Source organism: Sorex fumeus, unplaced genomic scaffold (genome assembly GCF_029834395.1).
Source record: "Sorex fumeus unplaced genomic scaffold, SorFum_2.1 ptg000037l, whole genome shotgun sequence".
Classification (NCBI taxonomy): Eukaryota; Metazoa; Chordata; class Mammalia; order Eulipotyphla; family Soricidae; genus Sorex; species Sorex fumeus.
This window is the reverse complement of record NW_026606094.1, coordinates 39,983,324-40,009,338: the sequence shown is the minus strand read 5'-3', so window position 1 is coordinate 40,009,338 and position 26,015 is coordinate 39,983,324. Positions and strand designations below refer to the sequence as shown.

The 26,015-nt window shown below is 35.7% G+C and overlaps 1 protein-coding gene across 1 annotated transcript in view; it reads right to left on the bottom strand.

The window, feature by feature from the left end:
- The window catches only part of ZNF804B (zinc finger protein 804B), a 578,621-nt gene extending 552,612 nt beyond the window's left edge, over nt 1-26,009 (bottom strand). The window contains exon 1 of the mRNA XM_056118379.1: nt 25,902-26,009. Coding sequence (XP_055974354.1) covers nt 25,902-26,009 — 108 coding nt within the window. The remainder of the gene's footprint in view (nt 1-25,901) is intronic.
- Between the last annotated feature and the right edge of the window lie 6 nt (nt 26,010-26,015).

The window sequence follows — 26,015 nt, the reverse complement described above, 5'->3', positions numbered from 1 at the left end:
TCCTTTCAACTTGATGACTACTATATATGACATTCATAGTAAAATGATAAAGCATTTCAAATGAAAAAAATTCAAAGGGTTTTACAAGATTTTCCAGTTGCAAGTTTTTCATTATGCCATTTCTGTGCCTAATTAAAATAAACTAACATGTTTTTCAGGAGCAAAGAGATAGTTATGTTTCATTGATTCCTTTCAATAGATACTTCTTATTGTCATATTCTCTACAGCCAGGTTCCTGTTTCTTTGAAGTTTCATTTTCAAAAATTATATAGAATTGAGTATAATTGAGTATAATTACACCCACCAACTGCCGTGTAACTCCAACAACGGCCAGGATCCAGAGATCATCACACTCAGCTCCTGGGAGAGAACAAGACAGAGTCTCCTACCCTATGCCTGACTGTCTCCACCAGGGCCCAACAGCTGAAGACCACCGAGGCCCAGCCAAGGCCATGCTGGGAGCACTCTCCACACACTTGGATGAGCCTCACGCATAAAAGAACTGACAGAGGAACCCAGGTGTGTGGGACCCGGGGCTGAGATCTCCAAGCCTGTACAGTTTGGGACTGGACCTGCCAGTAACTAGACAGTTACACCCACCAACTGCCGTGTAACTCCAACAACGGCCAGGATCCAGAGATCATCACACTCAGCTCCTGGGAGAGTCTCCTACCCTATGCCTGACTGTCTCTACCAGGGCCCAACAGCTGAAGACCACCGAGGCCCAGCCAAGGCCATGCTGGGAGCACTCTCCACACACTTGGATGAGCCTCACGCATAAAAGAACTGACAGAGGAACCCAGGTGTGTGGGACCCGGGGCTGAGATCTCCAAGCCTGTACAGTTTGGGACTGGACCTGCCAGTAACTAGACAGTTACACCCACCAACTGCCGTGTAACTCCAACAACGGCCAGGATCCAGAGATCATCACACTCAGCTCCTGGGAGAGAACAAGACAGAGTCTCCTACCCTATGCCTGACTGTCTCCACCAGGGCCCAACAGCTGAAGACCACCGAGGCCCAGCCAAGGCCATGCTGGGAGCACTCTCCACACACTTGGATGAGCCTCACGCATAAAAGAACTGACAGAGGAACCCAGGTGTGTGGGACCCGGGGCTGAGATCTCCAAGCCTGTACAGTTTGGGACTGGACCTGCCAGTAACTAGACAGTTACACCCACCAACTGCCGTGTAACTCCAACAACGGCCAGGATCCAGAGATCATCACACTCAGCTCCTGGGAGAGTCTCCTACCCTATGCCTGACTGTCTCTACCAGGGCCCAACAGCTGAAGACCACCGAGGCCCAGCCAAGGCCATGCTGGGAGCACTCTCCACACACTTGGATGAGCCTCACGCATAAAAGAACTGACAGAGGAACCCAGGTGTGTGGGACCCGGGGCTGAGATCTCCAAGCCTATACAGTTTGGGACTGGACCTGCCAGTAACTAGACAGTTACACCCACCAACTGCCGTGTAACTCCAACAACGGCCAGGATCCAGAGATTATCACACTCAGCTCCCGGAAGCGCGCGGCCGCATTCGCGGCCTCGCAACATCTTGTCATCTCATTCCTAATTCAGTCAAACTGGCAGGCTACCAAATGTAACATGCCCACACGGCAGAGTCTGGCAAACTCCCCGTGGTATACCCAATATGCCAAATACCAGTAACAATGATGGGTCTCATTCTCCTAACCCTGAAAAAGCCTTGAATATGGCACTTTAAAAAAAAAAAATCTCAGGGCTAGGACGAAGAAGACGTTACTGGCACCTGCTCGAGGCAATCGACGAACAACAGGGTGGTCGTGATCGTGATATAGAATTGTGTAATGAAACTTTGACTTTCATCTACCTTCAAAATGATCAGCTTCACTTTTACTAGTTTATTCTTTACAACTCATAGAATCTAAGAAAGTATAGATTAAGAAATCACATGCACACTAGAATTAAGAGAATCTTTAATTACTGTTTGTTACAGTTTATTCATTAAGAAAAATAAAATAATATAGACTTAACAAAACCTGGTGGTAAAAGAAGGCAAGAACTAAACAGCCCACAATTTTTAAAATTCTTCTGGTAAAATGAAAGCTACAATTCTACTATCCAATTCTTGGCATGGAACAATTTTATAAGTTCAAATATTGCTAATATTCATCCTACAGTCATATAAAGTAAAACGTGAAGAAGTGAAAAATATGCAAAAAATTGTTTTTATAACTGAAAAATGTTTAGGACGTTAATATAATACTGTTAAAATAAGCATGATTTCCTGAAGAGTCCTGTTGCCTATTAAAAACCACTTTGTGGGATAATTCTTAGGAGGGCCACTTGCTCAAGTCTGGTACTGAAGATGTATTTTTTTTACTGTATTGCACATGTCAGTGCAGCTGGAAACACACTGTGCATAGCTAGGCATGTTCAAACAAAAGAAGTTCCACTTCTTATCTCTGGAAGTACCTGATTATTACTGCTAATATTAATCAAATGATATTTGTATAAGCACAGGTAATTAATTTACAGATGATAGTAAGACAATGATTTCTCCTCTATATTATAGGAGAGACATCAAAACATCTCTTTGATGAAAATGACTCCAAGTTGATTAACAGGAATAAAATGGTTGCATACACAGTAATAAATATGTGCATATTTAGAATATAATTAAAAAGTCCTTAACTGTTAGAATATGTGTGTATATCCATATGGAGGTGTTAACACAAACTTTTCAACCTAAAGAAACCAATTAAGATTCATCAGCCTGATCTCATGTAGGAGAAGCAGAAATGTAACTATCAAAATTTAACAAACAAACAGAAAACAACCTATGTATAAATACTCCATAGCACTCTTCTCTACCAAATAAGTAAATATCCTTCCCACATTCATCAAACTCCCAGCTTAAAAATTGTTCATGCATTTTTCTTCCCATATCATGGGTCTAAACTCTGTCCCACACTCACACTGTTCTCTCTCCCCCAGTTCAATTACACACACACACAGAGAGAGAGAGAGAGAGAGAGAAAGAAAGAAAGAGAGAGAGAGAGAGAGAGAGAGAGAGAGAGAGAGAGAGAGAGCACACAAAGTGTACTAGTTATCAGTTATCATTAGGATAGAGAAAGCTCACTTAAAGGCAATAATTTATAAAGCTAAAATAAGAAGCAGATTAGGCTAGCATAAAGACAATCAACCAAGCTCCTAATACATTCCCTAGCCTTATCTAAATCCTCCTGGAATTTTAGATCTCTTAATTCTTTGAACCAATTCTTCTTTTCTGCTAAAGTCTTTTAATGTAATTTTGTTTTTGTTTTCTCTCTTAAACCAAACAATTCCTTGTGGCATGGCAAGTAGAATTTAAAGCAACCTACTCCAAAAGATACATATTCAAACATCACACATCTTATTTTACTGTAACCCTGATAAAGCCATTTAACCTCTTTGGAGCTTAGTTTAATGACCTGTAAGTTAATTAAGCAACCAAAGAATAAGTAAAATTATATGTGTAAAAACAGTATATTTTGAATTAGAGTTAAGTATGTTTTGCAAGTGTAAAACTTCTATTATGCAACTATGAAAATAAGATTTTGGACATTTTTTGAGTTTGAATTTTGAGTTTTTTGACATTGTTTGAGTTCTTACCAGATGTCTAGAGACTCCTAAAAAAACGTTAAGTCACTTAGTTAAACTGCTGATAATTGAGGATTTTGAAACACTCTAAAGGTATTCTAGAAAATCCACACGCAGGGTAAAGTATAGGGTACATCCTTCTATAGGCTTTTGTTGCTGTTTTCCTCTGAGGAAAAATGAGATACCTTTTGATAAACGTTTAAATTCCAGTTCAGAAAATTGGATCTTGATCTATTAATTTTTGTTAGTACACATTGTATATATCCTACTTATATTCTTTAATACTAACATGAATATCAAATAATTACTCCACCACTATAATTAAATGTCTTAAGACTTACAAAGGATCTTCTTCTAACTATTTTAAATAACTAAAATTCTAATAATTGAATGAAAAGAGACTTATGTAGGCTTTATTTTTTAGTTTTGTTTCCATATGTTTCTAAGAAATTTGTTGTTTAATCACATGTGCCTAAAGTAATATGGCAATAACACCATTGTAACGTGGCACTTAACATATTGATTTTTAGTATTCGTACTATCAGCAGAATTAGTTTAAATCAAAGTCAGAAAAAGCAACTAATGATAGGGGAAGGAAAAACATTTTTTTATTTCCTTCTAGAAAGAGAGATAATTGGAATTTCCACTTTGAAAAATTCTAATTTGCAGCTTACATGTTAATAAAGCTTTTATAAAGTATTTGTTTTATTTTGACTCATTATGAATTCTTAGTATATTTAGGTTCTTTCAGAGTGTTTTATTTGTTTTATGGAATAAGTTTTTAGTATTTCTAACTAGTGTCTGAATATTTGCTATCCTTACACATTATTTTACATTATCTTTTCTCTTTTATCTTTTAATTGTTTTGTCTCTTTTAATTTTGCTACTTGTAGAGATATCCAAGTTTTATGTTTACTTTGATATTTTCACTGAATCAATTTAATGAACTCAGATGGAACTTCTACCAGCATGTCTAGGTCAGACTTATATTGTGCAGAACCTACAGTTTGCAGATGCTATCATATACCTGGATGAAGAACAGATCCTATTGCTGGAATTTTGAACAAAGGGGGAAACATAAGAACTAATAACTATAATGCTATTGCATTTTAGTAAAGCACTGTAGCACAGTCCTCCCGTTGTTCATCAGTTTGCTCAAGTGGGCACTAGTAATGTCTCCATTGTGAGACTTCTTGTTACTGTTTTTGACATATCGAATACGCCATGGGGAGCTTGCCAGGCTCTGCCATGGGGGCGGGATACTCAGTAGCTTGCCGGGCTCTCTGAGAGGGATGGAATCAAACCCAGGTCGGCATTTTAATAAAGAAACATGAAAATCATCATGGAACACAAGGTCATCTTTCAGTTCTGTGGTTTCACATCTTAAGGTATAAACTCTATCTAAAAGAGTCCTGGCTTTAACTCTGCTGCTTTGAGGTTGTGAAATGTTAAACCTTAGCTCAGCTGTAACATGAAAGATACTAGTGTCTACATCAAGAATCAAATAATGTGTTTGTGTTTGGGGGAGCCTCCAGATAGTGTCTAGGTACCCAGGAGTCAATCCTAGCAATAGTTTGCCAAGAAGACCAGACAGTTCACTGATAGGGACGAGTGACATCAGGAACATAATCCTGCTCAGAGGCCACTTGGTCTCCCCCTGGCAGTTCTGGGGGGTGAGGTGGTGCTGAACACTGAACCCAGAAGGGCCTTGTACATGCAAGACAGATTCTCCAGCCATTTACACTATCACCCTGGCCTCTAAGGTGCTCACTTTTACAAAGTGTGACTGGCACAAACAAGCACTTCCTATCTGCTACTCTAAGTGTCAGGGCTTTAGGAGTTGTTCAGAATGCCAGCGAAGCTTCACAGAGCATAATCACATAAGTTATCAGCGGAATAAAGAGAGGAAAGAAAATAAGTCATAAAAGCTTCCTTTACCTGAGTTTCTGTTATAAATTATTGGTCTGACACTTTTGTCATGGTAATTTGTACTCGGGGCTACCTACCATTCTGGATGCTCCAAGAGGGAAATCCATTTTCTGTTTTACCTTTTCTCTTCGAGCTTCAAAAATCTGCCTGTGATCCTTGGTCCATGGCTTCCCGGACTCTATTTTCAAAACCTGCAAGTTCTCCTCCTGCTGCCATAATTCTCTACAGCTGGGGGAAGCACTCTGCTTTAAAGAAATTTTTAATGAGTTTGGCCCACCAGGATTACTCTTGCATTGTCTCTTTGAGACAAAACACATTCACAGGTTCTAAAAATTAGATCCCTGGCTGATACGAGGACCACTGCTTTACTCTACCGCACTTTTTTAGGTATCTGTAGTTTTCATCTGTTACCAACCACAGACATCAGATAAACTAAATCTTCACTGAGTGTTTCTTCTTTAATTAGGGATATCATCTTTAACCACTACTCTGGGTTAGCAGCTTGATATTATTTTTGCTTCAATCCTTTATTTGTAAATATGCTTATTGTAATTCCTGTTTTCCAGTTTATTCTTACTTTGCGTATCTCCTAGCACTCCTACCTTCTTCAAATAAACACCTTTTTTATTTTTCTAAAAACAAAAATTGTATGTGGTATGCTAGCTAGTGGAACTACTGCTATGAGGCATGGTGTCATGTTATTTGTCCCACTGGAATTTTATGTCTATGATGGAAATCACATTGAATGAATAATCAAATCAAGTAACATATCCTGGAAGAGGCTATTTCTGATCTTCATAATTATGAACTAACTTTCAAAAATTTGGGATTGAAGTTTGATGAATGAGAAAAGGCCAACATGTTGAATAAGTTAAATGCAATCAGTGGCAAGTACTTTGTATGTTTGTATGTTACTTTCCCCTGATTCTAGAATAGAGAAGTAGAAAACAAGATGATTAAATTCATGTACTATGACAATTTACCTGTAGTAAAGTCAAGTTAGAATGGCCTTCTGAGTTCACTATCACCAACTGGTGTGTAAGTAAGTTAAAGTACAGATTTTACCTTTCCAAGTGATCTAAATATGATCCATGTTGTAGAATCTGAGATGTTTTAAAATAGCATTCAATGAGTTTGCTGTATTGTAGACTTTGATTTCAGCTTATTAAGATCTCCTTAGGAATTCTCACCTACAAAACTGAAAAACAGTAAGTTCATCTGTTTAAGTCCCTAAGCATATGGTACCACCCTATGACAGCAATAAGAACTAATATAAATAAGGTGTCTGAGTTTAACAAAAAATTATCCATCCTTTGTATAAAAGATATAAAATAATTTCTTTCATTAGTTAACTTTATCCCTATTAGTTTCTGCAGTTTGATGGAAGTGCAAGGTTTGGTGTTGACTTTTCAGTTCTCATCTTTCTTGCTTCCAGTTCCCTGGGAGTTATATAAAATGAATTGTACCAGCAGTCCTAATCAGTTCGTTTCTAGTTAGGCCTCCAATGAAAAGCACTGACGAAAGTGTGGGACTTTGGAGAAAAAAAGAAGCCAGTATTCAGTATTTTATTTCTTTTAGCTCTGGATAGAGCTGCCTCGGTTCATGGATCTCATGGGTTCCAATAGTGGTATTGGTGGTATCAGGCCTCTGTTGGCCTCTAAGGTGCAGAGAGCATCCAGAAACTGTAGGCAGCAACCACTCAAGCAGCAAATCTAGTCTAAACCAGTATCACCATGAGTTCTCAGATGCCTGCAGAGCAGTGATGGGGTCCTTCCAGAAGCAGCAGCAGCAGCAAGGCAACTGGAGTACAGGCTTATGGGACTCATAATCCCACTAATCCAACTTTTCCCTTTGATCCTCCAGCCCTGAGTGTGGAGTGGGATAGTATATTTATTCTTTGTTTTGGGGGCTACACCTGGTGATGATCAGGGGTTACTCCTGGCTCTGTACTTTGGAATTACTCCTGGTGGTGCTCAGGGGACCAGATGAGGTACTCAGGATCTAACCCAGGTCAGCCACATGAAAGGCAAATGCCCTGCCTACCAACCCAATATACTACTCTCTGGTCCCAGACCGTGTAGTTATTATTCTTTGCATTATCACTTCTCTTGCCATTTCTATCTTTTTGGCCATCCAATACATGAAAAAACAGTGGTAAGAGGAGGGTTTGAATCACAACTGGAGTGTTCAAGGTTTACTCGTAGTTCTGCACTCTGGGATCATTCTTGGCAGGCTCAAGGAACATGTGGAGTGCCAGAGATCAACCTAGACAGACCATGTGCAAGGCAAATGTCCAATCTTCAGTCCCTGAAATTTCTTCAATTGCGTTATTTTAAAAGTTTAAAACCGTTCTGTTATCCTGATTAAATAATAATAAATAATAAAAATATAATAATAAAACAATTTTTTGCAGATGAAGTAAAAATGACACATAGTGTACAAAAAAATCTTGAATCTACACATGGTCTTTTGTATTTGCTCATCTTGTTAACATATACAATCCCTAGATGCATAATATCCCTTCATTTCAAATATTTACTGCTAAAATGTTTTTCTTCGGGACAGAAAGCAAAATGAGGGAGGCCTGTGATTGGTTCATGAAAAATTCTAAAAGGCACTGAAAGGTACATAACCTCAATAATGAAGTTTGATACATCTCTGCACAGAGACAGCAGTTTTACACCAAATATCACTGTATAAAAATAGGAGGAAAATCACTTCCACATGATACTAAGATCATAAAAAATCATTTATTAACTCATTGTTTTGGCACAAACAAGAAAAATGGTGAAAAAAACACTAATATATATATATATATATATATATATATATATATATCATCTTGATTTAAAACTATACCAGAAAAGCAGGCCATGGTAAGCATTTTCATTATAAAAATGATGAAAATGTAAAGCTATTATTTCCACTTAAAAATGGTAACTGGTACTTATACCTATGCTGTTCTTCCCAAGAAAACAACTTATAGTGAAGAGAAACCTTATAGGGCTATACAAAAGAACAATAGTTCTCACAATTTGATATAAATATGCCAAGTTTCAGTCAGTGCTGAGAAAATTTCAAGAGGTCAAAGCACCTTTATTGACAGAATAAGGTGACTGCAGTCAAAGACCACCTTCCACTGAGTACTTACTCTGCTAGACACTGTGCTAAACACAGTCATTATTAGCTCAATCATTTCATCCCCTTGAAAGGGAAGTAATATCATCATTGAACAAGTTGATATTCCTAGTGGTGAATCAAACAAAAAGCTAGTTAGAGCTGGTATGGGAGGTCAAATCAGTGGAGTTCAACTTTAAAAGCATTCTGCTTAACTATTTATCCTACTGCAAGAAGAGAAAATACCCTACAGGAGCAGTGGAGGTACAGTAAAAGTACAAAACAAGGCAAAACATAGAAACCCATTTACAAAGAAAACCTTGCATGTGCTGTAGTTGGGTGTTAGATTTTAGATATATATACAGATATAGATATAATCTATCTACATAATAAATATATAAATAATATATTAATATCCACATACAAATATATGTATATATATTTAGAAGATCTCATTAAAATCACAGACTAAGGGAATTTTTAACTCTGGAGTAAGGTTAAAAGTCATAATTCTATAATAAACAATTTCTTTTCTTTCTTTCATTCTCTTTGTTTTGTTCCAGACTACAGAATCCTTCCTACGTGACCCTTTCCTGCCAAATCAATCCTGTCTTTCACGCATTTATCCCCACATCCACTCAGATCCTACCCGCCCTCGTGTTTCCTGGGGTCCTGCTATATAAAAATGTTCTATGCCAGGAAAGCATCTTCTCATTATTAATATAATTAGAAATCAGTCATTTACTCCAGGAAATCTTTTCTAATTCTAGAACTAAGTAGAAGCACCCTGTTGTTATGTCCTGCTTTAAAGTTAATTTTTCATGATAATTTGTAAGTCTGGTAGTATGAAATAGAAACCTGCTTATTGCTATTCTTAATTCCCTATCTGCAGTCTCTACTAAGAACAGACAGACTGTCTACTGTGTTCCCCTCTATCCTTAGTTCCTGATACAGATGCAGGTGCTGTAGTGATTTGTAAAGCTGAAGATCTAAACTAGCAACTTCACGACAAAAAAAACACAACTTTGCTGAAGATTTTTCACTGGAAACCTGAAGTGAAAAGTGTGTGCGTGTGTGTGTGTGTGTGTGTGTGTGTGTGCGCGCGCGCGCACGCACCAAGAAAGGTAGTTCAATTTTTTTCTATGAAAGGCTTCTTAAGTTGTTTTCTTAAGGATCCTACTGTACCTCTCAAGGGCAGATGCTATCAAGCTTTTCTTACTTGAATCTCCTGGAGAGTTTTTGAAAAGTCCTAGTGTCTTTCTACTATTCCTAACAACATGTAAAAGTGCCAGACATCAACCATCAAAGTATCTCAGAATCATCTCTGAGTCTACACTCCAGAAATCAGTAACTTTAAACCTGTTCCGGTGATTCTGTATCAGCTGAAACTACTGCTCTATAGCCCCTGCAACCTTCCCAAAGCAGAGCCTTAAATAGAAACTCATCTTCAGTTTGCTCAACACTTACTTATGTTATCTCTTCATAATTTCTCTTTTCCTTTTAAGGTATACCTAAGATCACTGTCACGGTCCTCCCATTGTTCATCAATTTGCTTGTGTGGGCCCAGTAACGTCTCCATTGTGACACTTGTTACTGTGTTTGGCAAATCGAATACATCACAGGTAGCTTGCCAGGCTTTGCCGTGCAGGTGAAATTCTCTCAGTAGCTTTCCAGGCTCTCAAGAGGGACTGAGGAATCGAACCTGGGTCAGCCAGGTCAGCTGTGTGGTATCTAAGAAAAATCTTACGCAAGAGCCTTCCTTTATTCACACTTAGGAGTAGATAGCTGGATGAAAGGTATTTTCTCTTCTTGCAGTAGGATAAATAGTTAAGCAGATTATGAATCTATTTGCATTTAGTAATAGCGAACCTGAATTACCTGGCATTTACCACAAAGAATGGAAAATTACTCCAGAGACTAAAGAGGCTAAACCTCTATGAAAGGTGGCCAACAAAGCTTCAGTCCCCCCACACACAGTTTTTCTCAAAGAAAATGAGGTCACAAAGACACTCAAATTGCATGGACCCCAGTATATTAATATCATACCATCTTTCCTAGAATCTAAAACTATAGGATTTCTTCAGTACTAGGCTAATGATACAATGGGTATCTAACTTTCCTAGAGTCTAAAACTATAGGATTTCTTCAATACTAAGCTAACACGATGGGTGCTGCTCTGTTGTCTACATTGATCAACGAGGTCAGTAAGATCATAGGGATTCTAGTCTTATTCCCTAAATTTGAATCAGGTGACTGAAGTTTCAAGTAAGAAAATTTCCATGAAATCTAAAAGAAAATAGAAAAATATAGAAAAATAGATGTCTACATATAAAAATTTAGAATTACCTAGGTATAAATATTAAATTTTGACCTACATGAACCTACTCAATACCTAAATAGTAGAGAAATATCTCAGTTCATCACTTTCAAATGTCTGTCTTGCCTTTTCCCCCTTTTTTTCAATCATAAAGAGATTGATTACTTACAAAAATTTGTAGGTAATACTACCTACCACCAAGATTATTTGGGTCATGAATGAGAAAAGATATATGCTTCATACTGTGTGATTTATTTTTCAATTCTGCTATATGATCAGGAAATGATAGCTTACCCTTAATAAGTATGTGACAGAATGCTTTCATAAGTGAGTTTGACTACCTAATAGAAGGGGATTTTATTATTGTTATTATTATCATTATTATTACAATGCTGGGCTGGAGCGATAGCACAGCGTTAAGGCATTTGCCTTGCAAGTGGCCGGCCTGGCCGAGCTGGGTTCGATTCCTCCACCCTTCTCGGAGAACCCGGAAAGCTACCAAGAGTATCTTGCCCTCATGGCAAAGCCTGGCAAGCTACCCGTGACGTATTTGATATGCCAAACACAGTAACAGGAAGTCTCACGATAGAGACATTACTGGGCCCGCTCAAGCAAATCGATGAACAATGGGAGAACAGTACTATTACAATGCTAGAAATCTTCTCTCAAACCAGACTTCTTTGTTTTGTTTTTTTTCTGTCAGGGAAGGGGGGTCACACTCAGCATTGCTCAGAAGTTACTCCTGGGGAGCTTATGGGATGCTGGAGATCGAACCCAGGTTGGCCGTGTGCAAGGCAAATGCCCTATGCACTGTACTATCACTCCAGCCCTCCATTTCCACCCACATTGCAGTGAATTGCATGATTTGGAAAATATAATCAAGTGTGTATATACTGTTACATATACATATATATACATATATATCACAACTTTTGTGGTACAAATTCATCTATATTTAAATATTTTGATGTTTCTCTATCCTATGTATTGTACTAAGTGCTGCAATGGACATCTATCCATATATTCTTTATAATTAATATCAGCAGGCCCAGTAACATCTCCATCATGAGATGTTACTGGGCCCGCTGGAGCAAATCGATGAACAACGGGAGGATCATGACCGTGAATTAATATCAGGGGTACATGCCAAGAAAGTTGAATTATTGGGTCATATGAAAGTTGAATTGCTGGAAATATGGAATAATAGATTTCAAAGAAATCTCCATACTGCTTTTCACAGAAATTGAATCATTTCCAATAGTGAACAAGGGTTTCTTTTCAATATTCTCTGACAACACTTGTTGTTTTCAGTATTTCTAATATATGTCATTCTCATGGGTCAGAGCAATAGCATAGCAGGTAGGGCATTTGCCTTGCACATGGTCAACCTGGATTTGGTTCCTCCACCCCTCTCAGGGAACCTGGCAAGCAACCAAGAGTATTCCGCCCGCACAGCAAAGCCTGGCAAGCTACCCGTGACATATTAGATATGTCAAAAACTGTAACAACAAGTCTCAAAATGGAGACATTACTGGTGTCCGCTCGAGCAAATAGATGAACAACAGAAAGACAGTGATACAGTGCAGTGCAGTGCCATTCTCATTGCTACAAAGTTCTTTTGATCTATATCTGCCTAATAATAAGTGACGACAGGCAGTTTTTCATATGTCTATTAGCAATACAGATGTCTTCTTTGGGGAAATGTCTTTTTATTTCCTCTCCCTAATTTTTATAGGGTTACTGGATTTTGTTGTTAAGCTTTGTGAGATATAGATTTATATATATTTGATATATTTCAATTTGATTTTTTGTGTGCAATTATTTTCTACCATTATGTAGAGTGTCTTTTTAATTCCACCAGGCAAAAACGTCCTAATTTGATGTAGTTCCTTTTGCTTATTTTTGTTTTTATTATCATTTCCTCTGTAAAAAAACACTAAAAGTAACTCCGAAGTCATTGAATCATAATCTAATTTCTCCAGATTTTAAACAGACACTGAAGCACTGTCCTCCCATTGTTCATCGATTTGCTCGAGCAGGCCTAGTAACGTCTCCGTTGTGAGACTTGTTATTGTGTTTGGCATATTGAATACGTCACGGGTAGCTTGCCAGGCTTTGCCATGTGGGCAAGATACTCTTGATAGCTTGCCGGGCTCTCCAAGAGGGGTGGAGGAATCGAACTCAGGTCAGCCAAGCTGGCTTCGTGCAAGGCAAACACCCTACTGCTGTGCTATCGTTCCACCCCTTAAACAGACACAATGCCATATTAATATACCCAAGGCCATTCCCTATTCCCTATAACTATATTCATGCCAATTATAATTTTACCAAGCCATGATTTTCAACTTTTATGTGCAGAACTTATTTTTTTTATCAATTTCAGTGGTATAATATATCCTAATAATTACAGAAATGAAAAAGCATGATTTAAAAGTAACAAATCTATAGCAAAATTCTACTAATGGAAGAATTACATAAAGAAGGTTTATTATACTTTTTTCTCTTATAAAGCAATTTTACAAATATTTCTTTTAATATGTTTTTTAAAAGCAAATTAGTGATATTAACCAAAAGTCCTTCCAACAAAATGGAACATCTGAACTCATATAATGTAACTTATAGATATTGGAATGAACAATGAACTTGACTAAAATAATATATGAATATAATCAAACTTATTTCCATCTGCAACTAATAAGGGTATGGACAGAATGGGAAGAAACACTGACTGAGTGATATTATTAGAATTTTAATTGTGGGTTCAATGGTGCTCATACATTTAAAGAAGTGTTAACCTTGTGTTCCAAAGATTTTATACTATTGTAAAACTTCAGTAAATCAATAAAATTTACTTCAAAAATAAAAAATTCTTGCAAATTAAGATTAATATAAGCATTTTTGGGGTTTATCTATAATCTTGGTAATAGTTTTGTTTCCATAGTAACACAAATGTGTACTTTATCATTGTGCATGTGTGTGAAATTATAACAACTTCTATAATAGAGTTTACACATTATTTGAACATAAATTTTATTTTTATGAGAAGCTCAAGCTAAAGATGTCTTTCCTTTAATCATTTGCTGTTGCTGTTATCTTGCTACTACATAATTCTCATGCCCTCTCAAATAATACAAACTCAATAGAGCTATTCCAAACCACTTGCACAGATTTTTAAAACTACACTATGGATAAATCTTTGGATTTTAATATTAAGGGAAAGATAATGAAATATTTCACAGATGTCATACTGGATATAATCCATGTGTTTTATTAGCATAAATCCATTCAGTCTTACCTAATCAGTATTCTTTTGTTCATTTGTTTCAAATAGCAAGTTAGCTTCAGTCAGCCAAAGAAAAGTAGAAAAGCAAAGCAGCTGAAACACTGTCATTACCTATTCCTACTCCCACCCCATCAAAAAGAGGTCCTATTCAGCACTTTGATGTCATTTGTGTTGCAAATGTTATTCTTCTAAAACATATTGAATATTGTTTAAAATAAAGTACTTTATAATCTGGCATTAGGGCATGGTGGCCATTTGAAGGTGAGTAGAACTTGGTAGAGGTCCACCTGGAAGTTCCAGAGAGTTGAACATTCTTTATGTACACCTGGGTCATTAGAAAAGTTGAGGCTGGCTCTTCAAGCCAGTGTTTCTCCTTTGAACACAGTCTCCTCTCCTCTCCTCTCCTCTCCTCTCCTCTCCTCTCCTCTCCTCTCCTCCCCTCCCCTCCCCTCCCCTCCCCTCCCCTCCCCTCGTTTCTTTTCCTTTCTCTTATTTACTTCCATTCTGGAGAAGTCTGTGTTCTCTCTTACACACATCTTTCTCTCCCTTCATATCTATCTAAATCAAATTCAATACAAGCAACCTTAATTTACACACACACACACACACACACGTAGGATAACGCCAATCAATTGGTTTGCCCTCCCTCCCCAGCTGCTGGGAATTAGTGTTTGTTGATTGCCCCCCAACCTATCAATTACCTTTGTCTCCTGATCAGACTCTGACTTGTCAATACTGTCTTTCTCTTCTACTGAACATCATTTGCATGGTTAGCTATTTCAGAGAAATTGTTTTTTGTATGGATACAGGAATACAGTAAAAAGACAAGCCTGTGGCTTGGGAGTTGATTGACTCCAGATAATATTACCTCCTGGAGATCTGCTCTCTAGACTTAAGCCTCAGTTGCCCTTACTTCCTAGATCCCAAAAGAAGCGTCCTGATGAGGGACTGGATGGACCCAGGGCAAGCAGTGAGCTGCGAGCTACCCTAGCATCAAAATGGGCCTGGCCGTAGTGCCATAATGCGTAACTATAAGTTAAGAGATTGGTCATGGACCAATTCTGTCATGATCCAAAAAGTAGTAACTAGATTTGGACTCTGCTGGGTTTAGGAATGATTAATCCGCCTGAGCACTGTCGTCTAAGTCTATAGCGAGATATCCCGAGAAGCGGCACCCTAGAAGCCTAAAAGTGTCTATTACTATGTACATACAGAATGGTAAATATGAAGAAGGAGAATTAAAGATGTTAACAAAGTTGCAGGTCTAAGAAGAGGAGAAACACGCCTTAAGGGCTGTTTTGCCCTATGGGCTGCAGGTGGTCTGAAAGATTGGAAAAACATTTCTGATCACAATTCCCGTGGGGAGGTGTGGTTGAAGAGACTGGTGAGAGGATAAGAAAGAGCGACTGTGGGGAGAAACATTGATTGATTGAAGGTTGCTGTGGGGGATGGACTGATTGAAGGAGGGGAGATTGAAGAAAAGACAGTTACAGAGACAGCAGAGAGACAGTGAAAGAGGAGATGCATGCAGCGGAAAGAAAGAATTGCTCAGTTAGAGAGAGAGACACACACATGCACAGAGAGAGAGAGGGTTGGAGAGAACTGGGAGAGACAAGATATTGAATAAATGGCAACTAATTAGCAACCAGCTTGGTCCTGGTTCTTTCTTCGGTATGTCCAAGGCAACAACCGTCCCGGGTGGAGAAGCAGCTGAAGAGCACCAAAAGTGGGCAGCGAGAAAGAGCTGCCCCGCGCGTGAGGGACTTACACAGTTTGAGCCATGTGGGATTTCACACACACACACACACACACACACACACACACACACACACACACACACACCTCTCAAGCTCATACTTGGGTCAGTTAGATTGAGAAGTAACTTTCCATTTAGATATCACTACGTCTCACATAGAAACGTTAGATATTTTCTAAGATTATAATTATTACTTTAATGAACCCCAACTGTTTCAATTAGAACTAATAACTGTCCACCCCAAAACACGCAAATATCTAAACCAAAGACTAAATAAGCGAAGATAGTTTTTAACCAAGTTGTCTAAAGCAGGGATGGGAATCTTTTTTTCTGCAGTTGTAAGGATTTTTATAACATTATTCAAAAGTCATACAATACAGGCAGATGGCTATTGCAGCCAAGAGAAGCATATGTGTTTGCTTCAGACTGTACCAAGGCCAGACAAAATGATTTTATGTGTCTTACATTACAGACAGGCTGGACACCCCACTTCTGCTTGAAATTATACTTTTTGAATTCTTGTTTATTTTCTGTATGTATATGGTGTATATAGGGCAAAGAAGGTACATTGACAAAAGTAGACACTATCTGAAATGTGAATGGAATTTGCTAAGTATCCAATTGTTTTCTTTAAACTATAGAAACAACTAGTATTTTATATTTCTAAATCTGTATTACATTTAAGAGGTTTAATAAAGTATATTGAGTTGTAGAAATTTCAATATATAAGATGGTAAAGCGGGTGATATTCCTAAAAGAATGTCAGCGATTATAATTTTCTCCTCTTTTACATGAGTTAATAACAAATTATTATCAGTTAATCCTAAACAGTGGGATATGTTTGAATTAGATTTTAAAGAAGATCGATCACTTTAGTGTGTGAACAGGACTAAAATGTTCAACATGCAATGGTGATTGTACTAGTTTCCAAAGGATGTGCTAACAAATGACTATAAATGTAGTAGATTAAAACACACAAGAATTGATTATCTTAATTGCTTTTTAAGTCAGTGACTAAAATCAAGATGTTAACAGAACTGTGATTTTTCTGGAGACTGAGGAGGGAGGAGGAAGGAGAGAGCTCCAAGAGGTCAACTGTACTCCTAGGCCTGTGGCTCTTTGCTCTTTTTCAAAGCCACATCACAGCATATTTATAGCTGCTTCTCTTTCACTCTACGACTGCCTACTTTTAAAAGCCCTTGTGATTAAACTGAACCCATCTACATAATTAGGATTATCTTCTCAACATCCTTAGTTTTATCTATAAAGTCTCTTTGCCCACATAAGATAACAGATCCATAGGTTTTGAAATTATAAAGTGGATACCACTGGGGAATCATTTAGTCTGTACTTAGTGATATATCGAATAATATCTATTGAGAGGGAGGCTAAAATAGATTGCAGTGTTTATAAGTGAGACAAAGAAATAAAATATATGCTAACAATGCTAACAAAAGTTTATCAACATTCAGCAATTGACCACATAATAAACGTGACACTTTCGACTCTGACGAATATTATAATCTCTCTCTATATCCCCCCTGGAGATGGTGTATATTTTCACTAAAATCCATTGTTTAGAAAAAGTTCAAGCTCCTTTTGTGCACAGTGTCCATATCCTGACTGATCCAAGAAAGGATAAGAAATAATAAACCTTGTTGGAAATAATTTTCAGACTCTTGGAAAGTTGGACAAAAGACTTACAGAGACTATTACTTCCCAGTATGGAGCTTTAATGACCACTGAGCATGATATAATTAAAGAGAGAAAGGAAAGAAGGATAAGAAGAGAGGAAAGGGAGGAAGAGTAAGGTATAAATACATTTCTTCCTTTCTACACATTCCTGCATAGGAGATAGGAATGAAATTATCAACTTTAAAATTGTAATTTATTTCTTGGAAGCTACTACTACATATACCTATGAAGAATATGAATAACTAAAATATGCACACATTGCATCCATTTGTAATATATCCAATATAAACAATTACTTCAGAATGATAGATATTCCAAAATAGTTATATAGAATAAAAGCATTCTAAAATTTGTATTAAACAGAAAGTATTAAGTTATGCTTGCAGCAATTGGTATTTAATATCTTGATAGATATTAAAATGACAAACCTCACCATGAAAATGTTGACCACTTAATCTATCTCTGGAATAGTTTGTATTCTAAAAGATATTTACGAAGAAGAAAATATTATATAAGGGAATTTTTCTTTATATAACTATCAGCAGGACCAAAGAAACATTTTTATAGCAATTAATTTCTATTACAATTACTAGTTTACTAGTGAAATCAATATAGACAAGAAGCTGTGTTCAACTCTTTTGGATAACCTCATGGTAAAATAGAGACTAAGGAACAAATACATTGGTAATCAAGACCAGAAATAGCTGTGATTGCTGGCCTTGATTATCAATCAATGGTTTCTTCAGAGAAGTATATAGAGAACACTTTACCCACAATACAAAACTCAGCATCAACTCATGAGATAGCATCAACTATTTAATCTAAAAAATAAAACGTAGAATACATGCGCAAATAAATGAAGGCAAATGAGAAGACTGTTGAATAGTATACACAGTGCCATAAAGATTTGTAAACACACAATAGTCAAGGACTCTGCAGTTTCGTTGACTGAAGCACAACATCAGGTAGGAAAATAGAGTTAAAATTGAAGATAAGGGTATAGGTAGGATATTGATCATAAAGATTTTTTTCATGACACCCAAGAATTTTGAATAGTATCATAAAATGTAAATATTATTAACATGATGATCCATCTTTTGAGTTAACATTCACATGAAACAGGAAGGCAAAGAGGAGTTTCTATCCTCTTCATTTAAATAGAATCCAGTAGTTAATTGATGCTTATAATATAGTTTTTATTCCATTTACAAAGAGGAAATGTGTATAGAATTTCCTTGCCAAGAAAGATGTTAAGGAATATAATTATTCATAGCAAAATGGATATCTGGAAAGGACATATGGGAGGGGGAGCTTACTGTATTTGTCTATTGCTGGGGAGGTACATAGGACAAAGGAAGTGCTGAGTAATTGCTGTAGGAAGGAGGGCAGGAGAAGAACACCAGTAGGTGGGTTCTGAATGAAGATATGAGGGAAGCTCTAAATACTCAACTTGAAGTGAATTATGAAGTGATGGGAAACAGAAAAGAAACCTGTACGCTAGGCTAGGGAAACAGAATGGAGTGATTCTCATGATTTCCAGAGGCTTATGCTTCTAGAGTTACAAGTATATGGCAATATTTACACATGAGCTAATATCTAAAAAGATATTAGAAAATGATAATCATGTTAAAGGAATAAGACTAATAGCAAGAACAACAGGGAGGTAGAAGATTGTTTAAAAAGAAAAGATAATTGGTGGTATCCATTTCAAAATAAACTATCTTCTGCCTCTTTCACCCACACAAAAGTGAAATAAAACTTGCCAATAAGTATTTGCCAATTGTCAAAGCAAAAATTTGGCAACCCTAATTATACTTGCTACAAATGAACAAAATGAATACTCTCGATGAATCATTTTCAGAGCTGCCCAGTACAAAATTTTGAGCAATATCACTATATTTAGACATTCTACATTTGATTATAGCCTGACAGCTCTAAAACAGATGAAATTCACCTGGGAAAATTGCATTAAACAATAAAATATATAAGTGAGGAATATATAGAATAAAATTAGTGCTATACTGGGAATAGATAAGCAGAGGTGAGGACATTATATTGTTTTGTAGGCCAGAATCAATCACAATTCCTTTGGTGAGTCACACATCTATTTCTGGGCTTCCTACTAAAGAAGAAGAGAAAGTTGACTACATCATGCCCTTATATGTAGTAAAAGTATATTATTAGTTTTCCAAGGATATATAATTAAATATTAAGTATCAAAACTTGATTGACTTTCTTTGTTTAACATGTGTTATCAACAGGTCATCTCAGAAAAATAAAGTATTAATGAATATTCTTTTAAAAAGCCCCTTTTCTCACTATGTCCTGTGTCCAATCCCCTAATCATAGAAAAAAGTTGTTAAAGGGCTGGCAAGATAGCTTAGAATCAGAATTTAGTCTCTGCATGCAAGAATCCCATGATGGATTCCTAATATCAAATGGTTCCCCTAGCACTATCAAGAGCAATCCATGGGCACTGAGCAGAAGTAGCCCCCAAATACCATTAGGTATGACACCTAAACAGAAAAATAAATTTTAAACACCTTTCCATTTGAAACACTATACAGAATTCTCTTACATATTTTAATTCAGTAAGCTAACAATGTTTTAGTACAACTGAGAAAGTTGAGCTTTTGCAACATATCTTTAAAGAATGTCTATTCAACTCTTGATAGATAATTCCTATCAAGTGCAACTAACTGTATTTCTTCATAAAAACATAGCAAACATTTCTATCTCTAGGCTCACTCAGATTCACTAAATAAATGAAATTACAAAATATTTCATAAAGGTTATTGCCCATCACAGAGAATAAATGAAAATGTCTATTTGCTTAAAACCAGACACATTTTCAAGCAAAGATCCTTTTTGTTTCAACTATGATCCAAATTATTTTCTTCAAATATGTGTGTGCATATATACTTATTAGTATCAATATGCATTTTATATAAATCAACTTTACACTGAACTGCATTTAACAAACTTTTAAAAAATCACTATTATTATTATTCTTGTTTCTTGCTCCCAGTAATACTTCAAACCTGTTGACATTTCAAGCTTTGTAAACACTTAACACAAGAAAAAAATGTATCTTACTACATTACATAATAAATATTTCACAATTATTGAAGATAAATTGTGTCCTACACTCTCCTCATTTAGACTGTAAATAATATCAATGTTTTATTTTTATGATCTTTCCAAATAATGGAGATGAAACCTATGATATAATTATGTTATAAATGTGTATGAAAGATGCAAAGGGATTTGACCCATCAACTTTCATTATAAAAGTAGCAAATATAATAGAGAACAAGTTTTAGCATTTAAATATTCATTTTGTTCCTAGCACAGAAAAATTCTTAAGTCAGAGAAACACAAATTTGTAAAAGTCCTAAAAAGTTGACATTTCTTTTCAAAATTATAAATGCCAACTACAAGTTTTTGAAGTCAGAGGAAGGAGAGAAGAAAAATCTAAAATCTAAAATGCCAAGAAGGACAGTTGCTCAATACAAAATTTGACATAACAAAGAAAAACAAGTATTATAAGAACTATAATAGTAGTCTTTATTGAAAACATCTGAAAGTTTTAATATGAAAGAAAGTATTATGTATTCATGAATTCAAGAGGAGACAGGTGACTTCTCTATGGGAGAGCATATCTTCATAATTATATTTGACAAATAAAAAGTACATCAGTTTGAGAGCATTTTTTCATATGTTTAACGTGTACTTATTAAGCATAATAAAAAAGCATACAACCAAAGGAATTTTAAAGGAAAAAGAACAAAGTTGTAATTGCACTAATTTCCTTATTTAATAATTTCTCTGAATTGATAAACTATTTAGGTAATTAATCTTCTCTAAAACTTCTCTTAATCATATATACGCAATTGCAGTTTTTTAAAGGGATATTTAAAGATTTTATTTTTGACTAATTTAAAATACTTGTTTGTTTATATGTCCTCTCCTCTTTGTAAATTAGTCATATGTAGCAAGACAAAAAAACTAACAAAATAATTCAAGGATTCTGATCAATTGCTTAGATGAAACGTTTTAGTAAAAGACAATATATATTTTCAGAAACATATTTAGATTGTTTTACTATGTTACTCTCAGAAATAAGCATTTCTTGAGCAGGCATCATCTATCTAAGCTCCAAAAGAGAAATAACAAACTAAATATAGAACATAGATAAAACAGAGACTATGATTAGCACTAACATTTAATCAATATATTCTAATTAGTAGTCATATTATTAACCACACACAGATTAAATAATCTATGTTACTCTCAAATCCAAATGAGATGTAATGATATATTAAGTAAAAACTCAAATATATAAGTATCATATTAAGTAAGGATGTCACTGGCTTTACTGAATTTAGACATGCTACTAGAATTAATTTAAGTTCAGGGAAAATATGAATTTGTGTATCTTTTATCTCTTAATAAAAACTAATCATAACAAAGTTTTATCATTAACATAATTTATGGTAGGAAATTTTATATGTAAACAGAGATAAATGTGCATATGTCTAGTGGATGTATAATATCAGTTTTTAAAGTCATAAGTTATATCATTATAGAACTGTATTAGAGTGGGGCATAAATATCCTATATCATGGAAGGATGAAAATATATTTTCTAAAATTAGACTTTTGCCATTAGACTTTTACCAATAAACTCTGAAATATTACATTTTTCTTTTTATTTGCATTAATCTATCCCTGATTTAAAGTAACATAAATGATCTCAAATCAATTATTCACATTATAACTAGAATGAATAAGTACTTTCCTTATATCAAGAATAAGTACTTTCCTTATATCAAGAAGGATCAAGAATAAGTACTTTCAAGAATAAGTACTTTCCTTATATCCTTATTTCCTTATATCAAGAATAAGTACTTTCCTTATATACTTTTCTTATATCAAGATCCCAAAATAAGGAAGCTGCAACAGATAAGACATTTGCATGTTTTCACTTTAAATAGGGTAAATTCAGTTGAATTTCACTCAAATTTTTAATTTTCGCATCTGTGGAAACTGTTTGTGGGTTAAATGCTTATTTTTTTCTCAAATATCCTGTTAAGAATTTATTACAAAAATTTCAAATATAATTTATTTAAGTATTCCTAAGTAAAACCTTTTGAAATAAATATATCTTAATATTTCGTTTTGTGCCATCATTTTTAATGTTACATATTCTGATTCTGCAGATGTTATCTGAACATGATAAATGTACACAATGACTTTACGCAAATGAATAATTATATCTATAAACAGTAAAATATTACACTTATATTATGCAGTTATATTTTTGTCAGAACTACTTAAGAAACTTATTACATCAAAAAGGAATGTTCTCTTTTCTATAACAAAATTATAAAAGTCATTAAGTGATATATTTTTTTAAACCACTCAAAAGAAAATTGGATTAAATAGAAAGGAAATACAGATTAAAAGAGTAGGAGCAAAATTTGATTACAATGACTTAAAGCAACTCCTGGTATCCCAATCCATAGAACAGAATAAAGTGAGTGGAAGTAATTCAAGTCATTCATACAGAGGTCAATTTGAGAACAACCTGGGTCTCAAATTTGAAAAAATGCATTTTTAAGAGTAAGTATATTTTCTCTTTTTTTAGGTAATTGTGGCTCATGGAACTGTGAGTTTAATACTCATACTGATGTAAAATCATAAATTTATGTCAACCTGAAAGTAACTGGGCTGTGTATTGCTAAATATAAAAATATAAAAATTTAATCATATATAAATACAGCTTTAAATTTCATGTTTCAGAACTCATTAACAAAGACACTCAAACAATCATATGGACCATGGAACTCTTATTTGAATTCTCCAGGGACTATGTCCAGAAGTTAGTGACCTATCATAATTTACCAGGGGAAAAAAACCTGTTTTATAATGGGAAAACACTTATAATTTGTCTTAAAAATCTGCTCATGTCAGAGGATGAGCCAACACCAAATGTTCATACTGCCCAATGCATGAGAGAAATTAATGGAATTCTGATAGAGTCGTTCAGATTACATAATAAAATGTTCAAGAAGACAAATCAAGTCTGGTTTAGAAGTACATATACAAATAAATTGCATTTAAATATTGCAAAAATTTAATTTTTGTACCCCTGAATGCATCGATATCAGAAAGGACAATGTATAATGCCTCTATAGCAGGCATGGGAATTAGTAATTCATATAATTACTAATTAGTAATTCACCAGTCCAGTTGTGAATTAGAATTTGAACATCTGGTCAGCCAGCAGAGCCATGTGGATCATGGGTTGTTTTCATCCACATTCACATGACTAGTCCCTGTGCAATAAGGATTCTGGGAAAAGAATGACTCTAATGAAGGTGGGGTAGGGAGAAGGGGGGAAGCATACTTTATTCATGGGTCAGAAATTCTCCTCAGATTTGTATAAGATTAACATGACTGTCTAGCCAAACTAAAAAGAACTCACCAATGTAGGAACTATGAAGTAGTTCTCCCTTTATCCTGCAAATTCAGGCATATATACTACAACTCACTATCTAATTCATCTTTCCATAAGCAAAGAGTTTTGAAAGACAGCATAAGATTACTAAAGGATTGAAAAATACCTAAAAGAAAGGTGAAACATTCTGTTTCCAAGGAAAAAATGAGATTAAAGGAGAATCTGGAGGATTTAAGTTTGCTGTAAACATGATTTTGATCCTGGTTTGGTTAATATTTAAGGTGGATTATTAATTCTAAGGAAATGCCAGTCAGGACAATTTTTCAAAACAGGAAAGATTCTGAGTAGATCCTCTGAAAGACTGAAGGTAAGCTTAATGACAATTCTCTAAGATTCTTTTAATCCTGTGAGTTTACTTTTAAGTGCCAATATAAACAGTATATTCTATCTTCCACTTCTGATTCAGCATGGCATTGTTTGGGGTGTTGCATGGACCCACTTTTTACAACACATAAAAGCATGTGAGGAATAATTTGTCATAATTAGGGATCCTGGTGTTTTGTCTGGGCATTTGCACTTTCTGATTTAGATTTCTCATGCAAGGCACATATGGTACTTAATGAAAGGTCTTTATAATACAGCACAGTTCGGAATAATTATGCTAATGATGCAAACTCATGATGGAAAGTATTAAATAAAAAAATAATACAACTAACTTCCCCTCTTATCATACAGATTTAAAATAATTACTTTTATATTAACTAGAAAGCTTGTTCGTTAAGTTTTTTTACACTTACCGCTAATCCGAATAATTACAATGTTAAGACATTCATATTCAAGAATATTCAATTCATATTTAAAAATGTTTACAAATCTACATCATGACTATTTGTTCCTTAAAACACTTAAATCTTTCATCTACAGTGTATAGCGAGGAATGGATTACTATATCAAAGGCATAAATTTTGCCCAAAATTTTTATTAAAAGGCTTGGATAAATCAAACTCTTAACTACACTCAATAGTATTCCAGGGTAAATATCAAGGTCTCAAACGATGACATGTCAGTGCATTTGTGTGTTGTACAACAAACTACAGAGTTCACCCTTCCTCAGAGAACTCTTTGCCTTTTCTTAGAGACCCTCGGTCAGTAAGCATTCAGCTTAATCACGTTCCAAGAGCCAATACTCTTCCTTCTTCAAGTACCCGATGCAAACGCTACAGAGTTTCTTTTCTTAAAAAAAAAAAAAAGTCACAGCAGCACTTGACAGCGAAGCCAAGAGAATGACTTCACAGAGCATAGCTCAAAAGTGCCACTCAAACTTTCTATACTGCCCAAATCAGCTGATTCACAACTTGACACAGAACACCTGAGCCACGTTAGAGGCCCTGCAGTTAACTGCTTTCGGTAAATATTTGCATCCAAAGCATCATCAACGCTAATAGCTGCCTTGAAAGGGGACACACACACACAATCACACAATCACACAATCACACATACACACACCTCGCTGGCCACCGTCTGTCCCGAAACTGTATAAATATACACAATAGACCTGCAGCTCTCCGCCAGCCCCCAGACCCCCTTCGTGGCAACCAGGACAGCAACTCTCCCGCTTTCCACTGCTGTTGACCGTGTGTCTGTGCGCGTGTGGGGTGTGTGTGCGCGAATGGGGTGTGTGCGCGCGTGTGGGGTGTGTGTGTGTGTGTGCAGGTTACCGGAGAAGGAGATCCGTTCTTGCAGAGGGGCCCCCTGAAGACGCCTTTAATGCCCCGGTAGTGCCCATTGCTGAGATGTCTCGAACTGATGACCAGGTAACAAGCCATGTGGGT